General features: G+C 44.6%; 1 protein-coding gene across 4 annotated transcripts in view; it reads left to right on the top strand.

Annotated features, from left to right (window-relative positions):
- The first annotated feature begins 4,403 nt into the window (after positions 1-4,403).
- The window catches only part of EIF2AK3 (eukaryotic translation initiation factor 2 alpha kinase 3), a 74,498-nt gene continuing 56,253 nt past the window's right edge, over positions 4,404-22,648 (top strand). Inside the window, exons 1-5 of one of the 4 annotated variants that reach the window (XM_048849225.2) lie at positions 4,673-4,742; positions 8,836-8,934; positions 13,052-13,634; positions 14,580-14,771; positions 18,105-18,234. Coding sequence is in view for 1 of the 4 variants with exons in the window: in XM_048849224.2 (XP_048705181.1) it covers positions 4,480-4,742; positions 18,105-18,234 (393 nt within the window). In the remaining 3 variants the exon portion in view is untranslated. Of the gene's footprint in view, positions 4,743-8,835; positions 8,935-13,051; positions 13,635-14,579; positions 14,772-18,104; positions 18,235-22,648 lie in introns of all 4 variants that reach the window. The other 3 variants (XM_048849226.2, XM_048849228.2, XM_048849224.2) reach the window with 3 other exon arrangements.

The following is a 22,648-nucleotide window of genomic DNA, read 5'->3' as shown; positions in this document are numbered from 1 at the left end:
TCAAATAAATTGGTTAGTCTCTAAGGTGCCACAAGTCCTCCTTTTCTTTTTGCGAATACAGACTAACACGGCTGTTACTCTGAAACCTGTCATTTAATATTGTAACTGTTTTGTTTGTTTGGCTTTCCTTGTTGTATGGTTATTACCTAGCAATAAATAACTTTTATGGTTACGCCGGTTGCTTCCCTCCCTTTCTCACTCTCTCTCTTTTGTGTTTTTGGCTTCCCCATTCGCTCTGCAGTAACGCTCCTCTTACCTAAGGTAAAGATCCCTGCAGCGCCCAAAAATCATGTAGGGTTTTCTCATCAAGTGGGTTACTACCAGAACAATTGTAACATGAAAGTGGGGACAGATCTGTGCTGACCTTGTAGCATAGGAAGATGGCAACTCGAAAGTGCTGCTCGACCCAGCTGCTCAGGTGTACTCTATTCCGGTGCGGTGCCCGTGGCATCTGAGGGTGACAGCTTGAAAGTGTTGCTCGACCCAGCCTGCTGAGTCCAGGGACATATAAGGGATCAGCTTGGGAGTGCTGATTGACCCAGTCCTCTCAGACATGCTCTGTTAACGTGTGCATGTGTTCATCTGACTCTGGGGCTGGAGGAACCCACCCCTGGGGAACCTAGGTCCTGCAAGATAGCTCCACTGGGAGGGGCATGCAGAAGGGAGAAGTAGAGCTCTGTATGAGAACACAAGTGACACACGCAGTACATTGATAGAATTACAGAATCTCCACCCCCAGAAGAGTAACCCTAATAAGTGAACATACCCCAAAGTAACTGGCAAATCTGGTAACACCTGGAGTAAAGAAGGATGGTGATAATTCACGGGTATCGGTGCAGGCGACTAGGGACACATTCTGCCAAATTCTCCATATTCTGCCATCATTTTCCACAGGTGTGGATCACTGAATCAGGTATCTCACTACTGAGGGTAAGCAAGGATGTAAGGGTGCATCTACTACACATGTGTGACTTCAGACCTGGTCCATATGCTACTTGCCTGTAAGTGCTTTGGTCCCTGCACAAGTGATTTCCGAGTGGCATGAGAAAGTTTCATTCAATGGGGGAAGAACAAAGCAGCTCTGCCAAGGAACCTTTGGCAGAGGATTGGCAAGTACGTCCAAGAAAGTTTCCTAGAGATCTCTCTGGAGGATTCCCACGAAATCTTGGTGTGCATCAACACACTGTTCCGCTGCGCTGCTTACCTGCACAGGGGTATTTGTAGCACACTCAGACACAGCTAGTCTTTCACATTTCTGTCCCTTCACCCACTTCTACAGTACACAAAGCAAAAGAAAGCTGAATGCCATATAACCAAGCAGCATCAACTCAAAAAGATCACTTACCGGGGTCTCCTCTCCTGCTTCTTGCTCACTGGAGATGTACTGCTCGGACTAGCTAGACACCTCTGGAGTGGAGAAGTGTTCCTGACTTGCCACCCTACCTGGCGACCCTGCCGTGGGCTCCACAACATCCTCCAATTCCGCCTCTTCGTCCACGACTTCATCCTCGGGCTTCAGTCAACTTTCTGCCACCTCCAGCTCCGCAGAAGTATCCATGGGTCTCTTGGCAGCAAAGGTGGGATCGCCACCAAAGATAGCATCCAGCTCTTTGTAGAAGCAGCAGGTCTTCGGTGTAGCATTGAAGTGATGGTTTGCCTCCCTTGCCTTCTGGTATGCCTGCCTCATCGCCTGTATCTTCGCTTGGCGCTGCACCATGTCCCGTTTGTAGCTCTTTTCACACAAGCCAAGAGAAATCTGCCCATAGGTATCAAAGTTCCTGTGGCTGGAGCACAGCTGGAACTGAACAGCCTCCTCTTGCCATATACTCAGCAGATCCAACGGCTCCACAGTGGTACAGGGGGAGAGCGTTTGTCGTGTGGAGCCACCATGATCAAGGTGCAATGTGAGCTCTCCATGCTGAGCAAACAGGAAGTGGAATTTGAAAAATTCCCAGGCCTTTAAAGGGGATGGGCAGATGCTTGTTTACCTGGCTGCAGGGCAGCGGAGTTGGAACTGCTGACCAGAGCGGTCAGGATGGGCATTATGGGACACCTCCTGGAGGCCATTTACAGTGACAAAACCAAGCGCAGTGTCTACACTGACACTTTGTCGATAAAACTTTGTGCAAAAAGCTCTATGCAGTTCATCAAGGTGGTTTTATTTTGTTAACAAAACAGAAGAGTTTTGCTGGCAAAAGTAGCATTGTAATGTGTACACCTCTGCTGTTTTGTCGAGAAAACTCGGTAGTGTAGACAAGGCCTAAATATCAGTATGCCAAGTTACAATGCAGTGCTGATGTGTCTAAGAGTTTTCAGATAGCTTTGAGATGTCTGAATGCCATCATGCCACAAGGCAATGCAATGACATCATACCATGAAAATCTGTCTAATCATCATGTCAAGAGGTAATGTGCTGACAGTGCAGCTAAATATCATTCCACTACAACAATACATTCAACAGCCATCACAGTGTGATAGGTTTCAGAGTAACAGCCGTGTTAGTCTGTATTCGCAAAAAGAAAAGGAGTACTTGTGGCACCTTAGAGACTAACCAATTTATTTGAGCATGAGCTTTCGTGAGCTACAGCTCACTTCATCGGATGCATACTGTGGAAACAACTGAATGACATCATGCTACACATCACTACACTAAAAAGCATCACGCCAGGGTGCAACATGTTGACAAAAACTAAACTTCACAACATATCTCAGCCACATAAATAAATAATTATAATAATAGCTCTTATACACCATTTTAACTATTTGTATATAATATCAAATGTGTATGGCACAGTACAGACAGGTAAGAAATAAAGACTTCTTCCACACAGAGCATTGTAAGGCCAGCATCCATCAAACTGATGCTCTTGTGGGAGTGCTGCAATGCCCTGCTCTGGCGCTATATGTCAGTGCCACAGCAATGCCCCACACAGTCAAGGTGATGCCTTGTGCTGTCAAAGTGCCATGAAATCCTGCACTGATGCTACGTCTCAATGTCATGGCCATGGCCAGTGCCGTCACAGCAATACCTTGTATTATCAGGCTGAGGGGTCATGGTGCCATGTGTTGTGGTCCCTCACTGTTGAACATACGAATCAATATACTGGATCAGATCTGAGGGCCATGTAGGCAAGTATCATGTCTCTGACAGCGACCAGAAGAAGGAAGGTGTAAAAACGCTAGAGCAGGCAGAGGTAGGGTAATCTGCCCACCACAGAATGCTCATCCTACCATCTAATAATCAGAGATTGGTCGAAGCTGCAAAGCATGAAGTTTAAGATCCCATCCATGACATTATTTTAGCGCTTTTCGGCTCCTTGGAGCTAAGATCAAGTGTAAGTAGTCCCTTGGTCTATCAAAGGCTGTGATCAAGTGTCTTGATGTTTTTGGTCTGTTGGCCCCGAGATGAAAACCTTGTCTGTGTCTCTTCGACCATGAAGTACAAACATTATTAATTATGATAAATCTAGATCTTCTTCTTATCTAGATAAACACCCAATCCCTTTTTGAATCTTCCTAAGTTCTTGGCCTCCACAGTTTCCTGTGGCAGTGAGTTCCACAGCCTAATCACATGCTGGGTGAAAACAGTAATTCCCTGTCTCTGTTCTGAATTTGCCGCCTCTCCATGTCCCGGACCATCCCCAGGGGTCGTGTCAAGAAGCAGGGAGAACAGAAGCAGCAGGTCCCCCTCTCTAGACCATATACCTGGCTCCCGGCCTAGGTGTCACCCATATCCCAGGATCCTTTAGGGCCCCTCCTGTCAGAATCAGGAGATCCTGGGTCACGTAGCCCTCGCATAGCTCAAGCCCCCGCCCTGACTGTGTCTCTGCAGCTCCCCCGGCCCCTGAGAGCGGGCGAGTCCATTCCGCCGCGGTCCCTTTAAAACACCCCCCTATTTTCTCATCCTCTTGGTTTGCCCCAGATGCCTCCATTGAGACTGCCCCTTTCGACACTCAAAATCGGCCACGTATGAAACACTAGAGTTGCCCAATCAGGAAGAGGCGGAGATAGCCGACCCCAATCGTCGCGCTGCATCTGTCGTCTCCAAATTATCCAATCAGGAACAGGTTTGAAGGTGGAGTACCGAATCACAGAGAAGGAAAGGAAGTGACTTCTTTCCATTGGCCAGTCTGATTTAGTATGCGAGACTGCGTACACATCTCATTGGTCAGCAGGTGTGTTGACAAACATCGTCACTGTGCCCGCCCGGTCGAGCCAGATAGACCAATCAGAAACAGGTACTGGTTCGAACGACACCAAGTCTGTCAAATGGGTTTCCTCCCTCGGAGGCGGAGGGGGGGGGGGAAGCAGCATGTGCGGTTGTGCGCAGGACGCCGGTACGTGGCCGCGGGCAGGCGGGAGGGGGCGGGCTGAGCAGGGTTGGTTGCGGCGTGGCGGTGCCCAGTTCTCCTGGTGGCGGGAGCGAGTGTTCATGTCCTAGCGGCCGGCGCGGCGGGGCCGGGCTGAGGGGGCCGCTCCATGCGGGCGCCGCGGTGCCGGAGCGCTCTGGCTGCCCTGGCCGTGCTGGTGCTGCTGGGGGCGGCGGCCCCCGAGCCGGCTCGCGGCGATGCCCGTGGAGGCGAGGTCGGGTTCGGGCTCGGGGCAGCCGCGGCCCCGGCCGCTCTCCCCGCTGGGCCCGACGGGATCGTGGAGGACGATGAGGCCGGGGTGGCGGCTGCGGGGCCCGGGGAGCAGGAGCCCGAGGAGGAGGAGGAAGAGGAGGAGACCCGGCCCGGCGGCAGGTGAGCGGGTGGCGGGGCAGGGGCACCGAGGGGGCTGCATGGGGGATGGCGAAGTGCGGGGACTCTGCCAGTGGGTTGCCGGGGAAGGGACGAGAGGAGGGAGATGAGCGCGCGAGGGGGGTGGATGTGATGGGCAAGGGGGCTAGGTGGGACGGTGCAGGAAGGGGGGGGTTGCAGGCAGGATGGGGGGGCTGGGGGTGCAGGGAGGAAGGGGGACTAGGAGGGGGTGCGGTGGGGAAGTTTCTGGGTAGAACCCACGAGTAGGTTTAGTGTTCTCTCCCCGTACGCCCTGTCGGGGTGAAGGGTGTTTGTTGTTGCCCTGGCCTTGTTTTCATTACATGGTAGGAGTAGTCCCCGTTGTTTGTCTGCTCTGGCTTGTCATTGCGGTTGGGAAAGTGATAGCCGTGGGTCTGGCTCCTTCCTTAGTTTATTACTGGGAAGCGGTTCCACCCTGTGCCTTGTTTAAAGTGTCTGGGCTCCTGGATCTGTAGTTTACTAAGTCTTTTTATTTATCCTATGTCCTCTCCCAAACACCTGCATATAATAGGTTGTTAAAGTGTATTGTGCACCTTTCTGTCATCCTGTTCTACATTGGAGAAGAAAAGGATTCTAATTAAAGCTTAATTTGTCTTTTCCTTTCATGTGTAATAATATACACATTGGTGTGCATTACAACAGAGAAAACGATGAAAAACAGACTACCTTTTCCATTGGTTTGTTTCCCCCCATTCTGCAACTTACTGGGGCAAACTTGGATAAAAATCATTGGTGAACAGATGATTCTAATAAAGAGGTGATTAAAATACAAAAGTAACACTGAGCAGTCTCCAGTACATCTCTGATCTGGCTGAAGAAAGATCAGGAATTATGTCATTGCAGGAGCTAAAGGGGAAGAATATGATCAAGTATCACTTTTTTTTTATAATGAAGCAAAGTACACTTCCAGACTTTGTTTTGAAGTGAGAGATTTGAAGCCTTGAGTTCATAGACTCTAGAATAATTCAGTTTCTACAAGTAACTGTCTGGTTAACCCACATCCTGTGCCAGTTTAAGATTTTCTCCCTCTTAAACAGTGAAGAGTCATTCTTTTGTGCGTTGGCTCATTAAAAATTATAACCTGGCTTGCTGCGCTTCTCATTCTGGCTAGGGGAAAAAGCAGCCTTCTGTTCTTCAATTTAAAATTTGCAAAATACATTTTACATTGAACTACTAGAAGTAATCTTGGGTTATCTTTCTGTATAAAATATTCAACCTAATAATTTGAAGCCAAAGACGAAAGACAGCCATTCTCTGATTAGTGCACTAGAATAGGCTATTACTGGATGACTGGTAGAATTGCTATGTAGCTGTAGTAGGAGTGAGGAATTACCATAAATGTTAATTCTTTGTGTTAACCCCAGTTGCCTGTACCTGAAAGATGCAGACTCTTATCTGGATTCACACTTGTTCAGTTGCTCTTGAGCAGTAGACTATGGCACTGCCGAGGGTAGCTGAACTCAGGCTAACTTATTTTAGTTGTTAAAATAAATTGGTGTTGCAATAACTAGTAAATCAATACAATGAGCATTCTATATTGTAGCTTGTGAGGGGTTTTTCCTATCCTCCCAAGATACAGTAAATATTCGGAGGGTTATTAAATTGTAAAGTTCAATGACACAAGGGCTGAAAAATGTTGTTATACATAGATGTTTAGGTGCATAGGTTATAAAATTGGAGGAGCACTTTGCTATTTGCTGACTTTGTATTCTAAAGTCAGCTTGCAGTATCTTTTATATATTGTGCTTAAGAAGATACTCTTAGTAGTTCCAAATATGGCTTGATTGATTTGTTTAAAGAGCAGTAGAAGGGATGCTAATTCTCAAGTGTTGGGCTGACCTGACTGTTCATTGTAGAGATGGGTTGTTTTTGTTTTGAGTTTCCTTAAACAAAAACATTGAAGCTTGTCTATGCTGCAGATACAACTGCTGTGGACCCAGTGACAATGCAGTTGTTCCTTGTCCTGGTTACATGTCCCCTTGCATGGGTCTATCTTGTGTTGTAGTCAGAACCTTAATTCAGTTTCTGTTACTGGGCAGGTGAGGTCCTACGTATTTTGCTAGTGGAATAGAGTTGTAATGGGGTTATCTGAAAGCACGGTAGTAGACGTAGTGCACTCTGTCCATAAATAGATACTGCTAGAGGTGTTAGGCTCCAGATTTGACTAGCTTTTTCATCTGTGTGAAAAATCTATCTGTGGATTTTTCTGTATTAATTTAAAAGGAGAAATCAATGCTAGGAGCACTTAAGTATCTGTGAATGAAGGACAGAAAATTAGTAATTCCAAAAGGATTATTACAAACAGCTGGATGGAAAGAGTTTAACATTATGACAAACTTTGACATAGTTTATTAAATTTCAAATGTACTTGTATAATATTTCTCATAAGTGCAGTCCTTAGCTGTTTTTTAGGGTACTCTACTGTATCAAGCAGATGGAAGGTGGTATTGACATGTCACTTTGTGCTGCTGATGTTGCAAGTGATAGGGTTTGGTGTTTCTAGAACACATTTATTTCAAAAGTTCTCAGACTTAACTAAAATACAAACTACAGGGAGAATGCAGGCACAGTGGATCCTCCATTCATTTAACAAACTTGATCAGATGTCTGAATCAAGTGATGCATGCAGGATACCCACATCCTCTCAAGTGTGCTCATGTAACTGAGTAGCAGTTTTATTTGAAGCGTCTTCAGTCAACACAAGACTTGTGAAGAGAGATGGCTAAATATAGTCATCTTATTCGTTAACAATTCTGCTTTTCACTAAGCATGTTCTACTGTTAAGTGTGAATATTGCTTTAAGAATTTGGCATAGTATGCTGTGACAATCTGATGTAATACCAATTATAGGTGTGACTAAAGAAAAATTTTCAGAGAAACTCTGAAAAACTAAGTAATCTACCCGGTTTATAAATCCTCTTGAGAAAAGCAACTAGTGTCCTTTTGAAAAGGACACTGCCGATTTAAAAATCTCGTGTCAATGTTTTAACCTAATGCTATCGGTAACACTAAGATTACTAGAAAGGTTAGAGGAAAACTTTCATTTTTTTTAGTTTACTTTATGAAGTTGTCAGCACTTTATTTATAATCAGTTTCACTGTTTCCTGCGAATAGTCAGTTTACTCTGGGTCTTTCACACAGAAAAAGGAGAGAAAAATATTTTTAAAATACGAAAATGTGATTCCGAAACTATAAAAAATGATGGGTTCTTAGGGCAGATGGGTAGTATCTCAAACCTTTTCAAAAACTGATTAGATGTTAATAGTGTCACTTTAACCTGACAACCACCAAAGGGTGGGCAAAATATAGTAAGATTGTATAATATATAAAATATTTGAAATGGTAAATTTAAAACTAATCTTGATATCAGAACTAGGAAAACATTTCAGCAAATTTCTACTGGTCATGAATTTAAAACTTGTGAAGTCCCAGGAATACTGTTTGATAGCAAGCTAAAGATTTGGTTCAGAAGTATCTCAAATAATTTACAAGGCAGCATTTTAGTTCAAAGTGAAACAATCCCCCAAAGACTACCCGGGGTAATCAGTTATTTTTGTCAAGGTCCATATTTCTTAGTCAAAGTCCAGATTTCAGAAAAAATAACAACAATGACAATAATAAGAAATAAAAAGATTTTTGCTGTCCATTCAAAAGCGTCTGGCGGTCTGGATTTGGCCCACGGTATGTCTATTGATTACCCCGTACTAGACTAACATTCACTTCTCCTGTAGCTAATCCTTTGATTCCAGCTCTAAATGTAGCTAGCTGTAAGACTTGGATAAGGCTGAGCTGGTCTTGTGACTATGGTCTGTTCAAACAAAATAATCGTGGTTTGGAAGGAAGTATTTGCTTAGTAGGTGAGTCTTGTCATGTAAAGTCCACAGTATTGTAGCTATCTAGTGGAAAACATTTTGATTATGTATAATGGCATTCAAAAGAGTTTGGGGGCAGCAAATAGGTGGTAAAAACCCCAGTTTTAAAACAAGCATATGTAGATTGTGCAGAGTATTTTTGTTTTGAATGAAGACTTGAATGAATTCTCTCCTTTAACAAACAGAAAACTCATCATGGTGCATCTTCTCAGCTGTCGTTACTTCTTTCTAGTGAAGAGGCTTGAATTCATGATATAGGAAGACATGTGAAACCAATAAAGCTGGTAAAAATGCTTCATAGCCAGATAATTTTGGGAAGGCTGAAGTTTGTATCTGGGGAGGAAGGTAGTGTGGGTATGTAAAATGCGGAAAGATAAATAGCTGCTTATATAGGAACAAAGCAAGTTGGGCAAGGGAAATGGTTAGCAAAAGCAATGGTTTAGGTGGGAAGGCAGTGTTTGGCACTGACTAGGTGCCAATTATTGTTTAATCTTCTTTCTTGGTGTTGATTTGATCAAGGTGAAATTTAAATTAGGGATGTGGATTAATTGCAGTTAACTCACACGAATAACTCAAAAAAATTAATCACAGTTTTAATCATACTGTTAAACTGTAGAATACCAATTGAAATTTATTAAATATTTTTGGATGTTTTTCTTATCGGGGGGGAGGGATAGCTCAGTGGTATGAGCATTGGCCTGCTAAACCCAGGGTTGTGAGTTCAATCCTTGAGGGGGCCATTTAGGGATCGGGGCAAAAATTGAGGATTGGCTCTGCTTTGAGCAGGGGGTTGGACAAGATGATCTCCTGAGGTCCCTTCCAACCCTGATATTCTATGATTCTACATTGTCAAATATATTGACTTCAATTACAACACGGAATACAAAGTGTACAGTGCTCACTCTATATTATTTTTTATTACAAATATTTACACTGTAAAAATGATAAACAAAAGAAATACTATTTTTCAATTTACCTCATACAGGTACTGGAGTGTAATTTCTTTATTGTGAAAGTGCAACTTACAAATGTAGATTTTTTTTTTTTGTTTTTGAGTGCAGTTAAGTAAAACTTTAGAGCCTCCAAGTCCGCTCAGTCCTACTTGTTCAGCCAACCACTAAGACAAACAAGTTTGTTTACTTTTATGGGAGATAATGCTGCCCGCTTCTTATTTATGTCACCTGAAAGTGAGAACAGGAGTTCACATGGCACTTTTGTAGCCGGCGTTGCAAGGTATTTACCTGCCAGGTATGCCCCTTCATGCTTTGGCCACCATTCCATAGGACATGCTTCCATGCTGATGATGCTCGTTAAAAAAATAAGGCATTAATTAAATTTGTGACTGAACTCCTTGGGGGAGAATTATATGTCTCCTGCTCTGTGTTTTACCCGCATTCTGCCATATATTTCATGTTATAGTAGTCTCTGATGACTCAGCACGTTTGTTTGTTTTTAAGAACGCTTTCACTGCAGATTTGACAAAATGCAAAGAAGGTACCAGTGTGAGATTTCTAAAGATAGCTACAGCAGTCGACCCAAGGTTTAAGAGTCTGAAGTGCCTTCCAAAATCTGAGAGGGATGAGGTGTGGAGCATGCTTTCAGAAGTCTTAAAAGAGCAACACTCCGATGCGGAAACTACAGAACACGAACCACCAAAAAAGATAATCAGCCTTCTGCTGGCGGAATTTTACTCAGATGATGGAAATGGACATGCGTTGGTCCACACTGCTTTGAATTGTTATCGAGCAGAACCTGTCATTAGCATGGACGCATGTCCTCTGGAATGGTGGTTAATGCATGAAAGGGCATGTGAATCTTCAGTGCATCTGGCACATAAATATCATGCGACCTCAGCTACAGCAGTGCCATGTGAACGCCTGTTCTCGCTTTCAGGTGACATTGTAAACCAGAAGTAGGCAGCATTATCTCCTGCAAATATAAACAAACTTGTTTGTCTTAGTGGTTGGCTGAACAAGAAGTAGGACTGAGTGGACTTGGAGGCTCTAGAATTTTACATTGTTTTATTTTTGAATGCAGTTTTTTTTGTACATAATTCTACTTTCATGATCATTCAACTTTCACAATGAGATCCTACTACGGTACTTATAATGGGGGAATTAAAAAATACTATTTCTCTTGTTGTTTTACAGTGTAAATATTTGTAATGAAAAATAGAAAGTGAGCATTGTACATTTTGTATTCTGTGTTGCAATTAAAATCAATATATTTGAAAATGTAGAAAAAATCCAAAAATATTAAATATTAACAGTGCAATTAATTGCATGATTAATCACAATTAATTTTTTTAAGCACTTGACAGCCCTAATTTAAATAGATACACTTTGAATAGTCATTTGTGTTTTGTTTTATTGTTAAGTGTGCTTTGTTTGAGCTTTTGGGTTTTGAACAAGCACAGTCATTAGCAGAACCCAGTTACACTGAGAGCTACAATATAATGTACAATTGTGTGACCATTAGAGTGCTTGAGTATGGATACACTGCACTGTATTATTAGCCTGCTTGTGATTTCTGTACCTTTATAGCAGTAATTATCACATTCAGCTTATAAAACTGCTAGTAAGTTTGAGTGAAGCTGTAGTTCTCAAATATTTGACAAAAGAATTGATGCCTTTCCTAGTACATTAAAATCTACAAAAAGAAAAGGAGTACTTGTGGCACCTTAGAGACTAACAAATTTATTTGAGCATAAGCTTTCGTCAGCTACAGCTACTGGATGCATTCAGTGGAAATAAAGTGAGCTGTCGCTCACGAAAGCTTATGCTCAAATAAATGTTAGTTTCTAAGGTGCCACAAGTCCTCCTTTTCTTTTTGCAAATACAGACTAACATGGCTGCTACTCTGAAACCTGTCATTAAAATCTACGTTTCTTGATTCAAAAAACAAACATTACACTTGAAAAATGTGGTGCTATATTGTTGGAATAGGGGTGGGTGTGTGTGTATATAGTTGTCACACAATATTTGTTCAGATTATTAATAACAATGTAATACATTCTTTACAAGGATGTTTTTTTTAGTGGTGGAATGTGTTTAAATTTAAAATTGCAACACTGCACATGGTCTCTTACTGTGGTTGATGTTTTACCAGTACTGTATAAGACACTGCCCTTTTGCATATCTTTTAGCATCATGCTTTATATATTTTATGGGCATTTTTAAAAGGAATACTGACATATCCCTTAAAATGCATTATGTTCCTCTCTGAACTCCAAAATTGTGTGGTGTCAGTTGATCTGAGTCTGAATTTTCATTTTTGGACTGCAGTTAATATGTCAAATTTAGGTGCTCCTGACTAGCAGTAAAAACACAATTTAATGAAAATATCTGTAAATCCAGCAGCCTCCTTTCACAACCACTTTTGACAGTAGCCAGCCGGAAAACTAAGAAAAGTGTCTCTTCCCAACAAACACCCCTTTTATCTATGCTCTCGACTTCCCAGAAGCCTGTGAAAATAGGCAAGCTTTTCAGCATGTCCAAAAGGTCAACAGATTTCAGCCCTCCCTTTTAGTTTAAAAAAAAAAAAATGTAGCCAAAACACCACTTCTTATTTTAACTGTGGTACTGTTTCATGCGGATACACCCTCTCCATCTGGCAGGTCCCAGTCCATTTAGGCGTATATTCTAGAAACCAACAGCCTGCCCACTACTATCATGAGCTGTCAGTTAGATACACCACTTAAGCAGGCAGGCAGGCTGCCTTCTTCTCCCTTAGCTTTAGGGTATGTATACACAGCAGAAGTTATGCACTGCCTTTGCTCACATTCTCAAATGTAGGCTAAAGTCAGAGGAGTTCTGTAGTGCAGAAGAGAATGATCCAGATTTTCCCGATGTTCCAGGTCAGTGCCTTGGCCACTAGACAAGGAATTAATTCAGGAGGTCAGACTAGTTGATCAGATTGCTTGATAATCTGTGAATCTATGACCAGTGCTTAAATTCAAGCTATCTTGATACCAGTGTTATCGGGATTCAGTAGCAGTAAATACATCACAATGTGGACTTCAGAGAGGGCTAGTGAACAGAGTGCATACCCAGGGTCAGTGTCTAAGGCCTGGTCTACACTATGAGTTTAGGTCGAATTTAGCGGCATTATCTCTATTTAACCCTGCACCCGTCCACATGACGAACCCCTTTTTTTTCGACTTAAAAGGCTCTTAAAATCAATTTCTTTACTCCACCCCTGACGAGGGGATTAGCCCTGAAATCGGCCTTGCCTGGTTGAATTTGGGGTACTGTGGATGCAATTCAACGGTATTGGCCTCCAGGAGCTATGCCAGAGTGTTCAGCTGTGACAGCTCTGGACAGTGCTCTCAACTCAGATGCACTGGCTAGGTATACAGGAAAAGGCCCGCAAACTTTTGAATCTCATTTCCTGTTTGGCCAGCATGGCGATCTCACCTGCACAGGTCACCATGCAGAGCTCATCATCACAGGAGACCATGCAGTCCCAGAATCGTCGAAGAGCTCCAGTATGGACCGAACGGGAGGTACGGGATCTGATCGCTGTATGGGGAGATGAATCTGCGCTGGTAGAACTCCTTTCAAAAAGACAAAATGCCAAAATATTTGAAAAAATTCTCCAGTGGCGTGAAGGACAGAGTCTATAACAGGGACCTGCAGCAGTGCCGCGTGAAAATTAAGGATCTCAGGCAAGCCTACCAAAAAAACAGAGGCAAACGGACGCTCCGGTTCAGAGCCCCAGACATGCTGCTTCTGTGATGAGCAGCATGCCATTCTAGGGGGTGCAGCCACCACTATCCCAACCCTGTGTTTTGACTCCGTCCAAGGAGTGGGAGGCAACATGGAAGCGGGTTTTGGGGGCGAGGAAGATAGCTCACAGCAAGGAATCGGAGAAATCGGTTTCCCCAACAGCCAGGATCTGTTTATCACCCTGGACCTGGACCCAGTACCCCCTGAACCCACCCAAGGCGGGCTTCTGGACCCTGAAGGCAGAGAAGGGACCTCTGGTGAGTGTACCTTTGTAAATATTATACATGGTTTAAAAGCAAGCGTGTTTAATTATTTAATTTGCCCTGGCATACGCGGCCAGTACAGCTACTGGAAAAGTCCGTTAACGTTTCTGGGGATGGAGCGGAAATCCTCCAGGGACATCTCCATAAAGCTCTCCTGGATGTACTCCCAAAGCCTTTGCAAAAGGTTTCTGGGGAGGGCAGCCTTACTCCGTCCTCCATGGTAGGGCATTTTACAGCCCCAGGCCAGTAGCACGTAGTCGGAAATCATTGCAGAACGAAGCATTGCAGCGTATGGTCCCGGTGTTTGCTGGCATTCAAACAACATCCGTTCTTTATCTCTGTGTTACCCTCAGGAGAGTGATATCATTTATGGTCACCTGGTTGAAATAGGGTGGTTTTAGTAAGTGGACATTCAGAGGTGCCCGTTCCTGCTGGGCTGTTTGCCTGTGGCTGAACAGAAATTTTCCCTGCTGTTAGCCACGCGGTTGGGGGAGGAGGTGAAGCCATCATCCCAGAGAATTGCGTGTGTGGGGGGCCTGGGGCGTGGGGGAGGGTTGGGTTTCTGCTGCACATGAACCCGGAAACCGCAGCCCCTCCTTTTAAATTGCCAACCTATTTTTAATGGCCAACCCAATGGCTACTTCGTATGGGAAATAAGGGTGCTGCTGTTTGAAACCATTCCCACATCGTTATGAAGGTTAAAGAAGCCAAAAGACTGTGGTTTACCATGGCTGCCTGCAAGCCAAATTCTGCTGCCCGGCCCTGTGTGAGTGATCTCTCACACCAAACCGGCATACCCTCAAGAGGCAAAATGCAACCTTGTAATGAAAGCACATGTGCTATGTGATAACAGCAAGGCTTACTGTAAAAGAGTGTACCCATTGTTCTGTAAAATGTGTCTTTTTAACTACCACTGTCCCTTTTTTTCGCCTCCACCAGCTGCATATGTTTCTCCTTCCCAGAGGCTAGCGAAGATTAGAAGGCGAAAAAAACGCACTCGTGATGAAATGTTCTCTGACCTCAAGCTGTCCTCCCACACTGAGAGAGCACAGCAAAATACATGGAGGCAGACAATCTCAGAGTGCAGGAAAACACAACATGACCGCGAGGAAAGGTGATGGGCTGAAGATGGTAGGTGGCGTCAGCTTGCTGAAAGAAGGCAGGAGTCAATGCTTCAGGCTGCTGGAGAATCAAACTCATATGTTCCAGCGTATGATTGAGCTGCAGGAAAGGCAGCAGAAGCACAGACTGCCGCTATAGCCCCTGTGTAACATACCGCCCTCCTCCACAAGTTCCATAGCCTCCTCACCCAGGCGCCCAAGAATGCGGTGGGGGGGCCCTCTGGCCACGCAGCCACTCCACCCCAGAGGATTGCCCAAGCAACAGAAGGCTAGGATTCAATAAGTTTTTTTAAAGTGTTAAACTTTTAAAGTGCTGTGTGGCCTTGTCCTTCCCTTCTCCAGCACCCCACCCAGTGCTTCCCTCCTCCACCACCCCTCCCGGGCTACCTTGGCAGTTATCCCCCTATTTGTGTGATGAATAAATAAAGAATGCATGAATGTGAAGCAACAATGACTTTATTGCCTCTGCAAGCAGTGATCGAAGCGGGGAGGGGAGGGTGCTTAGCTTACAGGAAAGTAGAGTGAAACTGGGGGGGTTCCATCAAGGAGAAACAAACAGAAGTGTCACACAGTACCCTGGCCAGTCATGAAACTGGTTTTCAAAGCTTCTCTGATGCGCACCGCACAATCCTGTATTCTTCTAACTGTCCTGGTGTCTGGCTGCGCATAATCAGCTGCCAGGCTATTTGCCTCAACCTCCCACCCCGCCATAAACGTCTTCCCCTTACTCTCACAGATATTGTGGAACACACAGCAAGCAGCAATAACAACGGGAATATTGGTTTCGCTGAGGTCTAACCTAGTCAGTAAACTGCACCAGCGCACTTTTAAATGCTCAAATGCACATTCTACCACCATTCTGTACTTGCTCAGCCTATAGTTGAACAGCTCCTGACTACTGTCCAGAGTGCCTGTGTATGGCTTCATGAGCCATGGCATTAAGGGGTTGGCTGAGTCCCCAAGGGTAATTGTAGGCATTTCAACATCCCCAACGGTTATTTTCTGGTCTGGGAATAAAGTCCCTTGCTGCAGCTTTTGAAACAGACCAGAGTTCCTGAAGATGCGAGCATCATGTACCTTTCCTGGCCATCCCACGTTGACGTTGGTGAAATGTCCCTTGTGATCCACCAGTGTGTGCAGCACCATTGAAAAGTACCCCTTTCGGTTTATGTACTTGCTGCCTTGGTGCTCCGGTACCAGGATAGGGATATGGGTTCCGTCTATGGCCCCACCACAGTTAGGGAATCCCATTGCAGCAAAGCCATCCACTGTGACCTGCCCATTTCCCAGGGTCACTACTCTTGTTATCAGCAGATTTTTGATTGCGTTGGCTACTTGCATCACAGCAGCCCCCACAGTAGATTTGCCCACTCCAAATTGATTCCCAACTGACCGGTAGCTGTCTGGTGTTGCAAGCTTCCACAGGGCTATTGCCACTTGCTTGTGAACTGTGGGGGCTACTCTCATCTTGGTATTCTTGTGCCTCAGGGCAGGGGAAAGCAAGTCACAAAGTTCCATGAAAGTTCACTTAAGCATGTGAAAGTATCACAGCCTCTAGGAATCATCCCAGACCCGCAACGCTATGCGGTCCCACCACTCTGTGCTTGTTTCCCGGGGCCCAGAATCGGCGTTCCACGCCATGAACGGTGCAGTATGACTGCTGGCCGTTGTCGTCTCCTGCGTGCTTATTAGAAGACGGTGCAGTAGGACTGCGGGCAGGACTGAATCGCCATGAGACTAAACTTAAAAGGGAAATGACCTGGCTGAGTCACTCCCATGTTTGCCCAGGCACCCCTGACCAACCTCACTGAGGTTGGCTAAAAGAGCACCCTGGAGTACAGCGATGATGGCTACCAGTCATACTGCACTGTCTGCTGCCAAAAGGCAATGAGCTGCTGCTGTGTAGCAATACAGTACCGTATCTGCCAGCATGCAGGAGACATACGGTGACGCTGAGCGAGCTCCATGCTTGTCGTGGTATGGTGTCTGCACGGGTAACCCAGGAAAAAAGGCGCAAAACGATTGTCTGCCATTCTTTTCACGGAGGGAGGGAAGGAGGAAGGGAAGGAAGGGGGTGCCTGACAATATGTACCCAGAACCACCCGCGACAATGTTTTTGCCCCATTAGGCATTGGGATTTCTACCCAGAATTCAAATGGGCAGCGAAGACTGCAGGAACTGTGGGATAGCTACCCACAGTACAACACTCCGGAAGTCGACGGCTGCCTCGGTACCGTGGATGCACTCCGCTGACTAAATGCACTTAGAGCATTTTTATGGGGACACACACAATCGACTATATAAAAACGCTTTCTACAAAACCAACTTCTATAAATTCAACCTAATTTCGTAGTGTAGATATAGCCTAAGAACGGCCATACTGGGTCAGACCAAAGGTCCATCTAGCTCAGTATCCTGTCTTCCGAAAGTGGCCAATGCCAGATGCCCCAGAGGGAATGAACAGAACCGGTAATCATCAAATGATCCATCCCCTGTTGCCCATTTCCAGCTTCTGGCAAACAGAGGCTAGGGACACCATTCCAGCATCTTCCTGGCTAATAGCCATGGACCTATCTTCCGTGAACTTATCTAGTTCTTTTTTGGACCCTTTTATAGTCTTGCCCTTCACAACATTCTCTGGCAAAGAGTTCCACAGGTTGACTGTGCGTTGTGTGAAGAAATACTTCCTTTTGTTTGTTTTAAACCTGCTAAATTGTTCTTCTTGCAAAGATACCAGTGCTGTGCCGTCTTTACAGCTATTGTTGGATTTAGGCAAGCTAGAACAGGCTAGCCCATTTGCTGTGTAGGCATATCCTTCATTTCCAAATGAATGAATGCTTTTGCTCTGCTATGTTGTTTTTTAACAATTGCTTTCTTATGAGACATTTCCTGACATCCAAATTTGTTTCCATGCTTTGCTCAAGTTATTTGCAAATTTACTCAGTCTGTGCTGCAGTATTCTTGCATGCGACCTAGTGGGTTATTTGTTTTTGAAAACCATATGAGGGTTGTTGGGGTTTTTTTTGGTTAGGGTATACAAATCATATGAACTTCAAATAGGAAGACTGGTGAAAACATAAATCAATCTTAACAGTGACTGTAACTTATTTTGCTTCCAAGTGACCTCTTGAAATGATTAGAAGTTACATCATGGCATATGAAACAAGTTTCTGAGATCCAACTACAAACTTACAGCTCTTCTAGAGCTGCCCAGTTAAATGATACAATGCAAAATGTAAACACTATGGTTTATTGAAGATAATGTAATCTGAAGTCAGAAAATATAGTTAGGCATATCTATAGCAGCTTTATTTCTGACTTCGAATGTTTCTGTGATTGGCAGATCCTTAGTAATTATCAGCACTTTGGATGGACGAATTGCTGCTCTTGACCCTGAGAATAGTGGCAGAAAGCAATGGGATCTGGATGTGGGATCTGGTTCTCTTGTGTCATCCAGCCTCAGTAAACCAGAGGTAAGACTTTTATATCTGTTACCTGATTTTTGTTTGTTTCTTAGGCTTTGTCTGCACTAAACTTTTTTTTTCTTAAGATTGCCCACAGTTTGCTACCACAGAGGTAGCTCCACCATGGCAATAGTGGGAATTTTTAAAGGAGGGAGAAAATTAGTATAAACATAGCTCTTCAGATATATTGTATGGCATGATATCTATAGGAATTGTATGCAGTTTTCAGTTATGTATAGTTCAAAGTGGTCCATGGATCTACGTAAAAAGAAGAAGATAATTTTGCTCATTGTAACAAATGATGTATTCTTTTCTGTTGGGAGCAGCAGAGGAAGTCCTTTTTTCTGTAAGACACCATGTGATCTTTTGTGCACATGCTACATAACACAGTCTATTCTGTCAGCAGGCTGGCCTAGTAATAAAGTGGAGCATTAAAGGTGACCTGCAGATGGAGGGAAGGGTTTTTACCCTCTCTTGCTGTTTTAATACTGATTAATTGGCAAAAAAAACTATAGTAACACACAGTTAAGATTTCTTGGTGCTATGTTATCCCCTTGTAGACAACATCTAATACCAACACGGCCAGTACGAGTTTGTGCTGTATGCGTATTGAGGCTTTGCTTGTAGAGGGGAGAGGGAAGGTGTTGTGGGCAACCTTCTGTTTTCTTTTTGTTCTTTAATAGTGTTAAATGGAACCTGATGGGTGAGAGAGAGTGGGCTGTAGAAGGAGGTGAAAGAACTTGTACGTTTCAGGAACTGTGGTGTTGGCAGAGTAAAAGTATGTTGTTGGGGTGTATTGGGATATTGCTGAAAGAAGGCAGAGTTAATGGTGCACAGGCAGCATGAATTGTGCATTTCTTGGTTTTCAGAAGTTTGAGTTTGGCTCAACTCAGTGTTCTGCAAGGAGACAACATCCACCAACCAATCTTAACTCTACATTAATGGAATTTCTTGCTGTGGAATTTCCTTTTAGAACAGGAAAAGATGTGGTGTTGGTACATGTTAGTAGTCCTTTAAGCAGTTGTACTTTTCATGTTCTGCAATTTGCATACTGAGCCAAATCAGTCCATAGCCAGCATTTCCTATGTCATGGTGTATCCCTTGCTCTCCCACAAACTTCTGTAACCTTGTGATCCAGGATTTGCCCAGAATTCACACACTGGCAACCCTGGCAAGCGCACATGTCTTTTCCCTCAGTGGTCAAGGTACCTGTGCTGTCAGTTCCAAACCTCTGTGGCATGTCTCTTTGTAAATACCACATTAATCTGCCATGAGATCAAGAAGTAGACACTTGCCCCCCACAAGCCTCCACCCACTATTCTCCCAGGAGCTAGTAAAATACAGATTTTCTCAAACAACCTACCACCCACCTTTATTTTCCCAACCCCTCACTCCTTCCCACCCTCCACAAAATTCCTCTGTCTCCGGCTCCTCCCCATCTGGTATAACAAATTTTTTTTGTCAGACTGGCTGCTGACTATTCTGCTATGCTTACAGAAATCTCTCATAAAATAAAAACATGTTGTAACAGAGACAAGTTGTAACAGAGACAACTTGTAGCAAGCAACAGGAGTTATTAAATTTTTGTTGCATAGGTGTACAGAGGTTCAGCCTAGAAATGACAGTGGCAGAGTATTCGCCGGGGCAATGGCGTTGACACATTCCCTTAAATTGCCCAGGCAAGGATAAAATGGGGCTTTTCTGTTTTGGTGCATGTACACTGTAATCCTTCCAGACTGCACATCTGCACAATGTGAATATGTTCTTAAACGCTATTCACAGTTTGGATCCCCCAAAGACTAAGTAGGTGCCCTGCGCTACCTTGGGTGAACATTGACTAATTAGGATCATTTTGACCCACAGCAAGAATTTCATCTCTAACTCTGCAAGGGGAAAAAAACAAATGCCACCACGCTTAAAAGCTTTTTGCTAAAAGGCTATTTTTTTTTTTCAGGGCTTATATCTCTAGAACCCTGACTCAGTGACCCAAATTTGGGTTATTAACCCTACTCTGCACTCCCATGAGGTATTGCCAATTTCAAGAAAATCTATGCAAGTATGCAGATTTTAGAACACTTAGAAGCACCGTCCTTTTAAAGAGGAAGGATAGAAATATGATGGAGGGAAAAGGGCTCCTCTCAACTGAGGCCTTGGTCTACGCTAGGAAATTATTGACAAATCCTCATTTCTGAACAATGCAGTTAAGCCAACCTAACCCCCGGTGTAGACAGCATTCGGGAGAATTCTCCTGTCGACATAGCTAACGCCTCTTGGGGAGTTGGATTACCTACGATGACAGGAGAAGACCTCCTGTTGGCATAGGTAGTGTCTTCACTGAAGCATCACAGCATTGTAAATGTAGACAAGCCCTTAATAAGGCCACCCCAAGGAGAAATACAACTGGAAATAATAGCCCTGAGACATGTGAACTGCTCCATTCATCTCAGGGGGTGTTCTCATCCCCCTTAGAGTGCTTTGGAGACTGTGGTATACATGAAGTATACCCATTCTTAACTAGTCACCCAGAGAGGCAGGACTTGCCCAGATTCTGCCTCACATGGAAGGCAGGGACGAGGATGTCAGACTGTCCCAAAAGGGCAAGCTGTCCCAGAACCTGGCTCTCATGAGAGGGATAGGTGGGGGATCCAACCCCTGTAGATGGGAGCAGCGAGAGTGGCTCAGACATCACCCAGAAGGGCAAGGCCCCCCATATCCTAGATCATGAGAGAGCAGTAAGGGGGGCTTAGACCCACCTAGAGGGTCAAGAGTCCTCCCAGATCTGTGCATATACCCAGGAAGGGAGAATGTGGGGCTGAAAGATGTCCCTGCCCCTCTGTTCTCCCCAGTTCCCCCTGCAACTCACCCCCACATCCCCCTTCCCCTTCCTACTGTCCTCCACTCCCCCAAGCCTCCCTCACCTGAGCCCCCAACCCCTTGCTCCTCCCCAACCTCCATGCCCATTTATTCCCCTCTCTGCGGCCCCAAACCCCTTCCAGGAAGCATTCACATATCTATTTTTTTTCCCCAAAGAGTTTGATTACATCTCCTCCTTCCCCCAAATAAATTACTACCCATGACTCTCAAATTGTTGCAACCTCAGGCCACACACTCAAAACTCTTTTTAACTTAGGTGGGACTTGTGATTAACTTTACCATGGGGTAGGTCAACTGAAGGGTGAATCCACAGCCATCAGTCTCAACAAGGTATGTGAGTCATCCAGTGATTAGTATCTCTCATTATAGCAGTACAAGGCAGCAGGAGGAAACTGATTTTATCGGGAGTCCTGTAACTCGGGATTCCCTTGGTCAAATGACCCCAAATCTGGTTCACCCATGAGGCACATCAAATTCCAAAGCAATAAGAGTAATTGTTTGGATTTTAGAACACGTGCAAGAATTGCGCTTTAAAGCATATAAAATGGTGGGAATGGAAACCCTCTAGCTGTTTTTCTGTATTGGCCATGCACACTGTAAAAAAATGTACGTTTTCTTTACCATTATCAGTTTGGGTCCCCCAAAGATTTAGTGGGTGCCATACGCTACCTTGAGACCATTTTGACTTGCATTACATCAGTAGACTTACCTCTAGCTCTGTGCAACGCTCCCAGGAACCTTTTAAGGAATGGCTGTTTTTCAGGACTTGTATCTCCATGTTCCCTAGCTCAACTGACTTCAGATTTGAGTCGCTAACCCTATACTGCACCATCCGAGGCACACCAAATTTCATATGAATCCAACTAAGCAAAGGTTTAAGTAGAAGCTGTGATGTAATCTGAACTGTAATAGTGCTGTCATACCACTATAATAAAAAAGGCTTAAAGGGTTTAGGGGGGAAAAATTCTCCTTGTTTTTACGCAAGGAGTTCAGGGCTTCGCCAACTATCATACTCTTGGAAACTAGATGATTAATGTGATTTTGATATCGCAAGAGTCAAGGAATGAAAGCTGAGCAGCTAAGGCTATGTCTACATTATAAGTCACTTCAGTATGACTTACGTCGCTCGGGGTGAACAATCCATGCCTCTGAGCGACATAAGTTATACCGACCTCAGCACCAGTTGTAGATGGTGCTGTGTTGGTGGGAGAGCTTCTCCGACCGACATAACTTCTCTTACTCTGCAAGAGTCAGTAGCTAAGTTGACGGGAGAACTCTCTCCCATTAGCTTAGAGCAGGGGTGGGCAAACATTTTGGCCTGAGGGCCGCATCGGGGTGCGAAACTATATGGAGGGCCAGGTGGGGAAGGCTGTGCACATGTCCCCAAACAGCCTGGCCCCCGCCCCCTATCCTCCACTTTCCACCTCCCACCCCGCCCCGGGCTTCTTGTCCCCTGACCACCCCCTCCCGGTACCCCTGCCCCAACTGTCCCCTGGGACCCAACGCCCATCTAACCCCGTCCCCTGCCCCCCACCCCAAATCTCTGCCC

The sequence above is a fragment of the Caretta caretta genome, chromosome 4, assembly GCF_965140235.1.
Source record: "Caretta caretta isolate rCarCar2 chromosome 4, rCarCar1.hap1, whole genome shotgun sequence".
NCBI classification, from domain to species: Eukaryota; Metazoa; Chordata; order Testudines; family Cheloniidae; genus Caretta; species Caretta caretta.
This window is presented reverse-complemented; position numbering and strand designations above follow the sequence as displayed.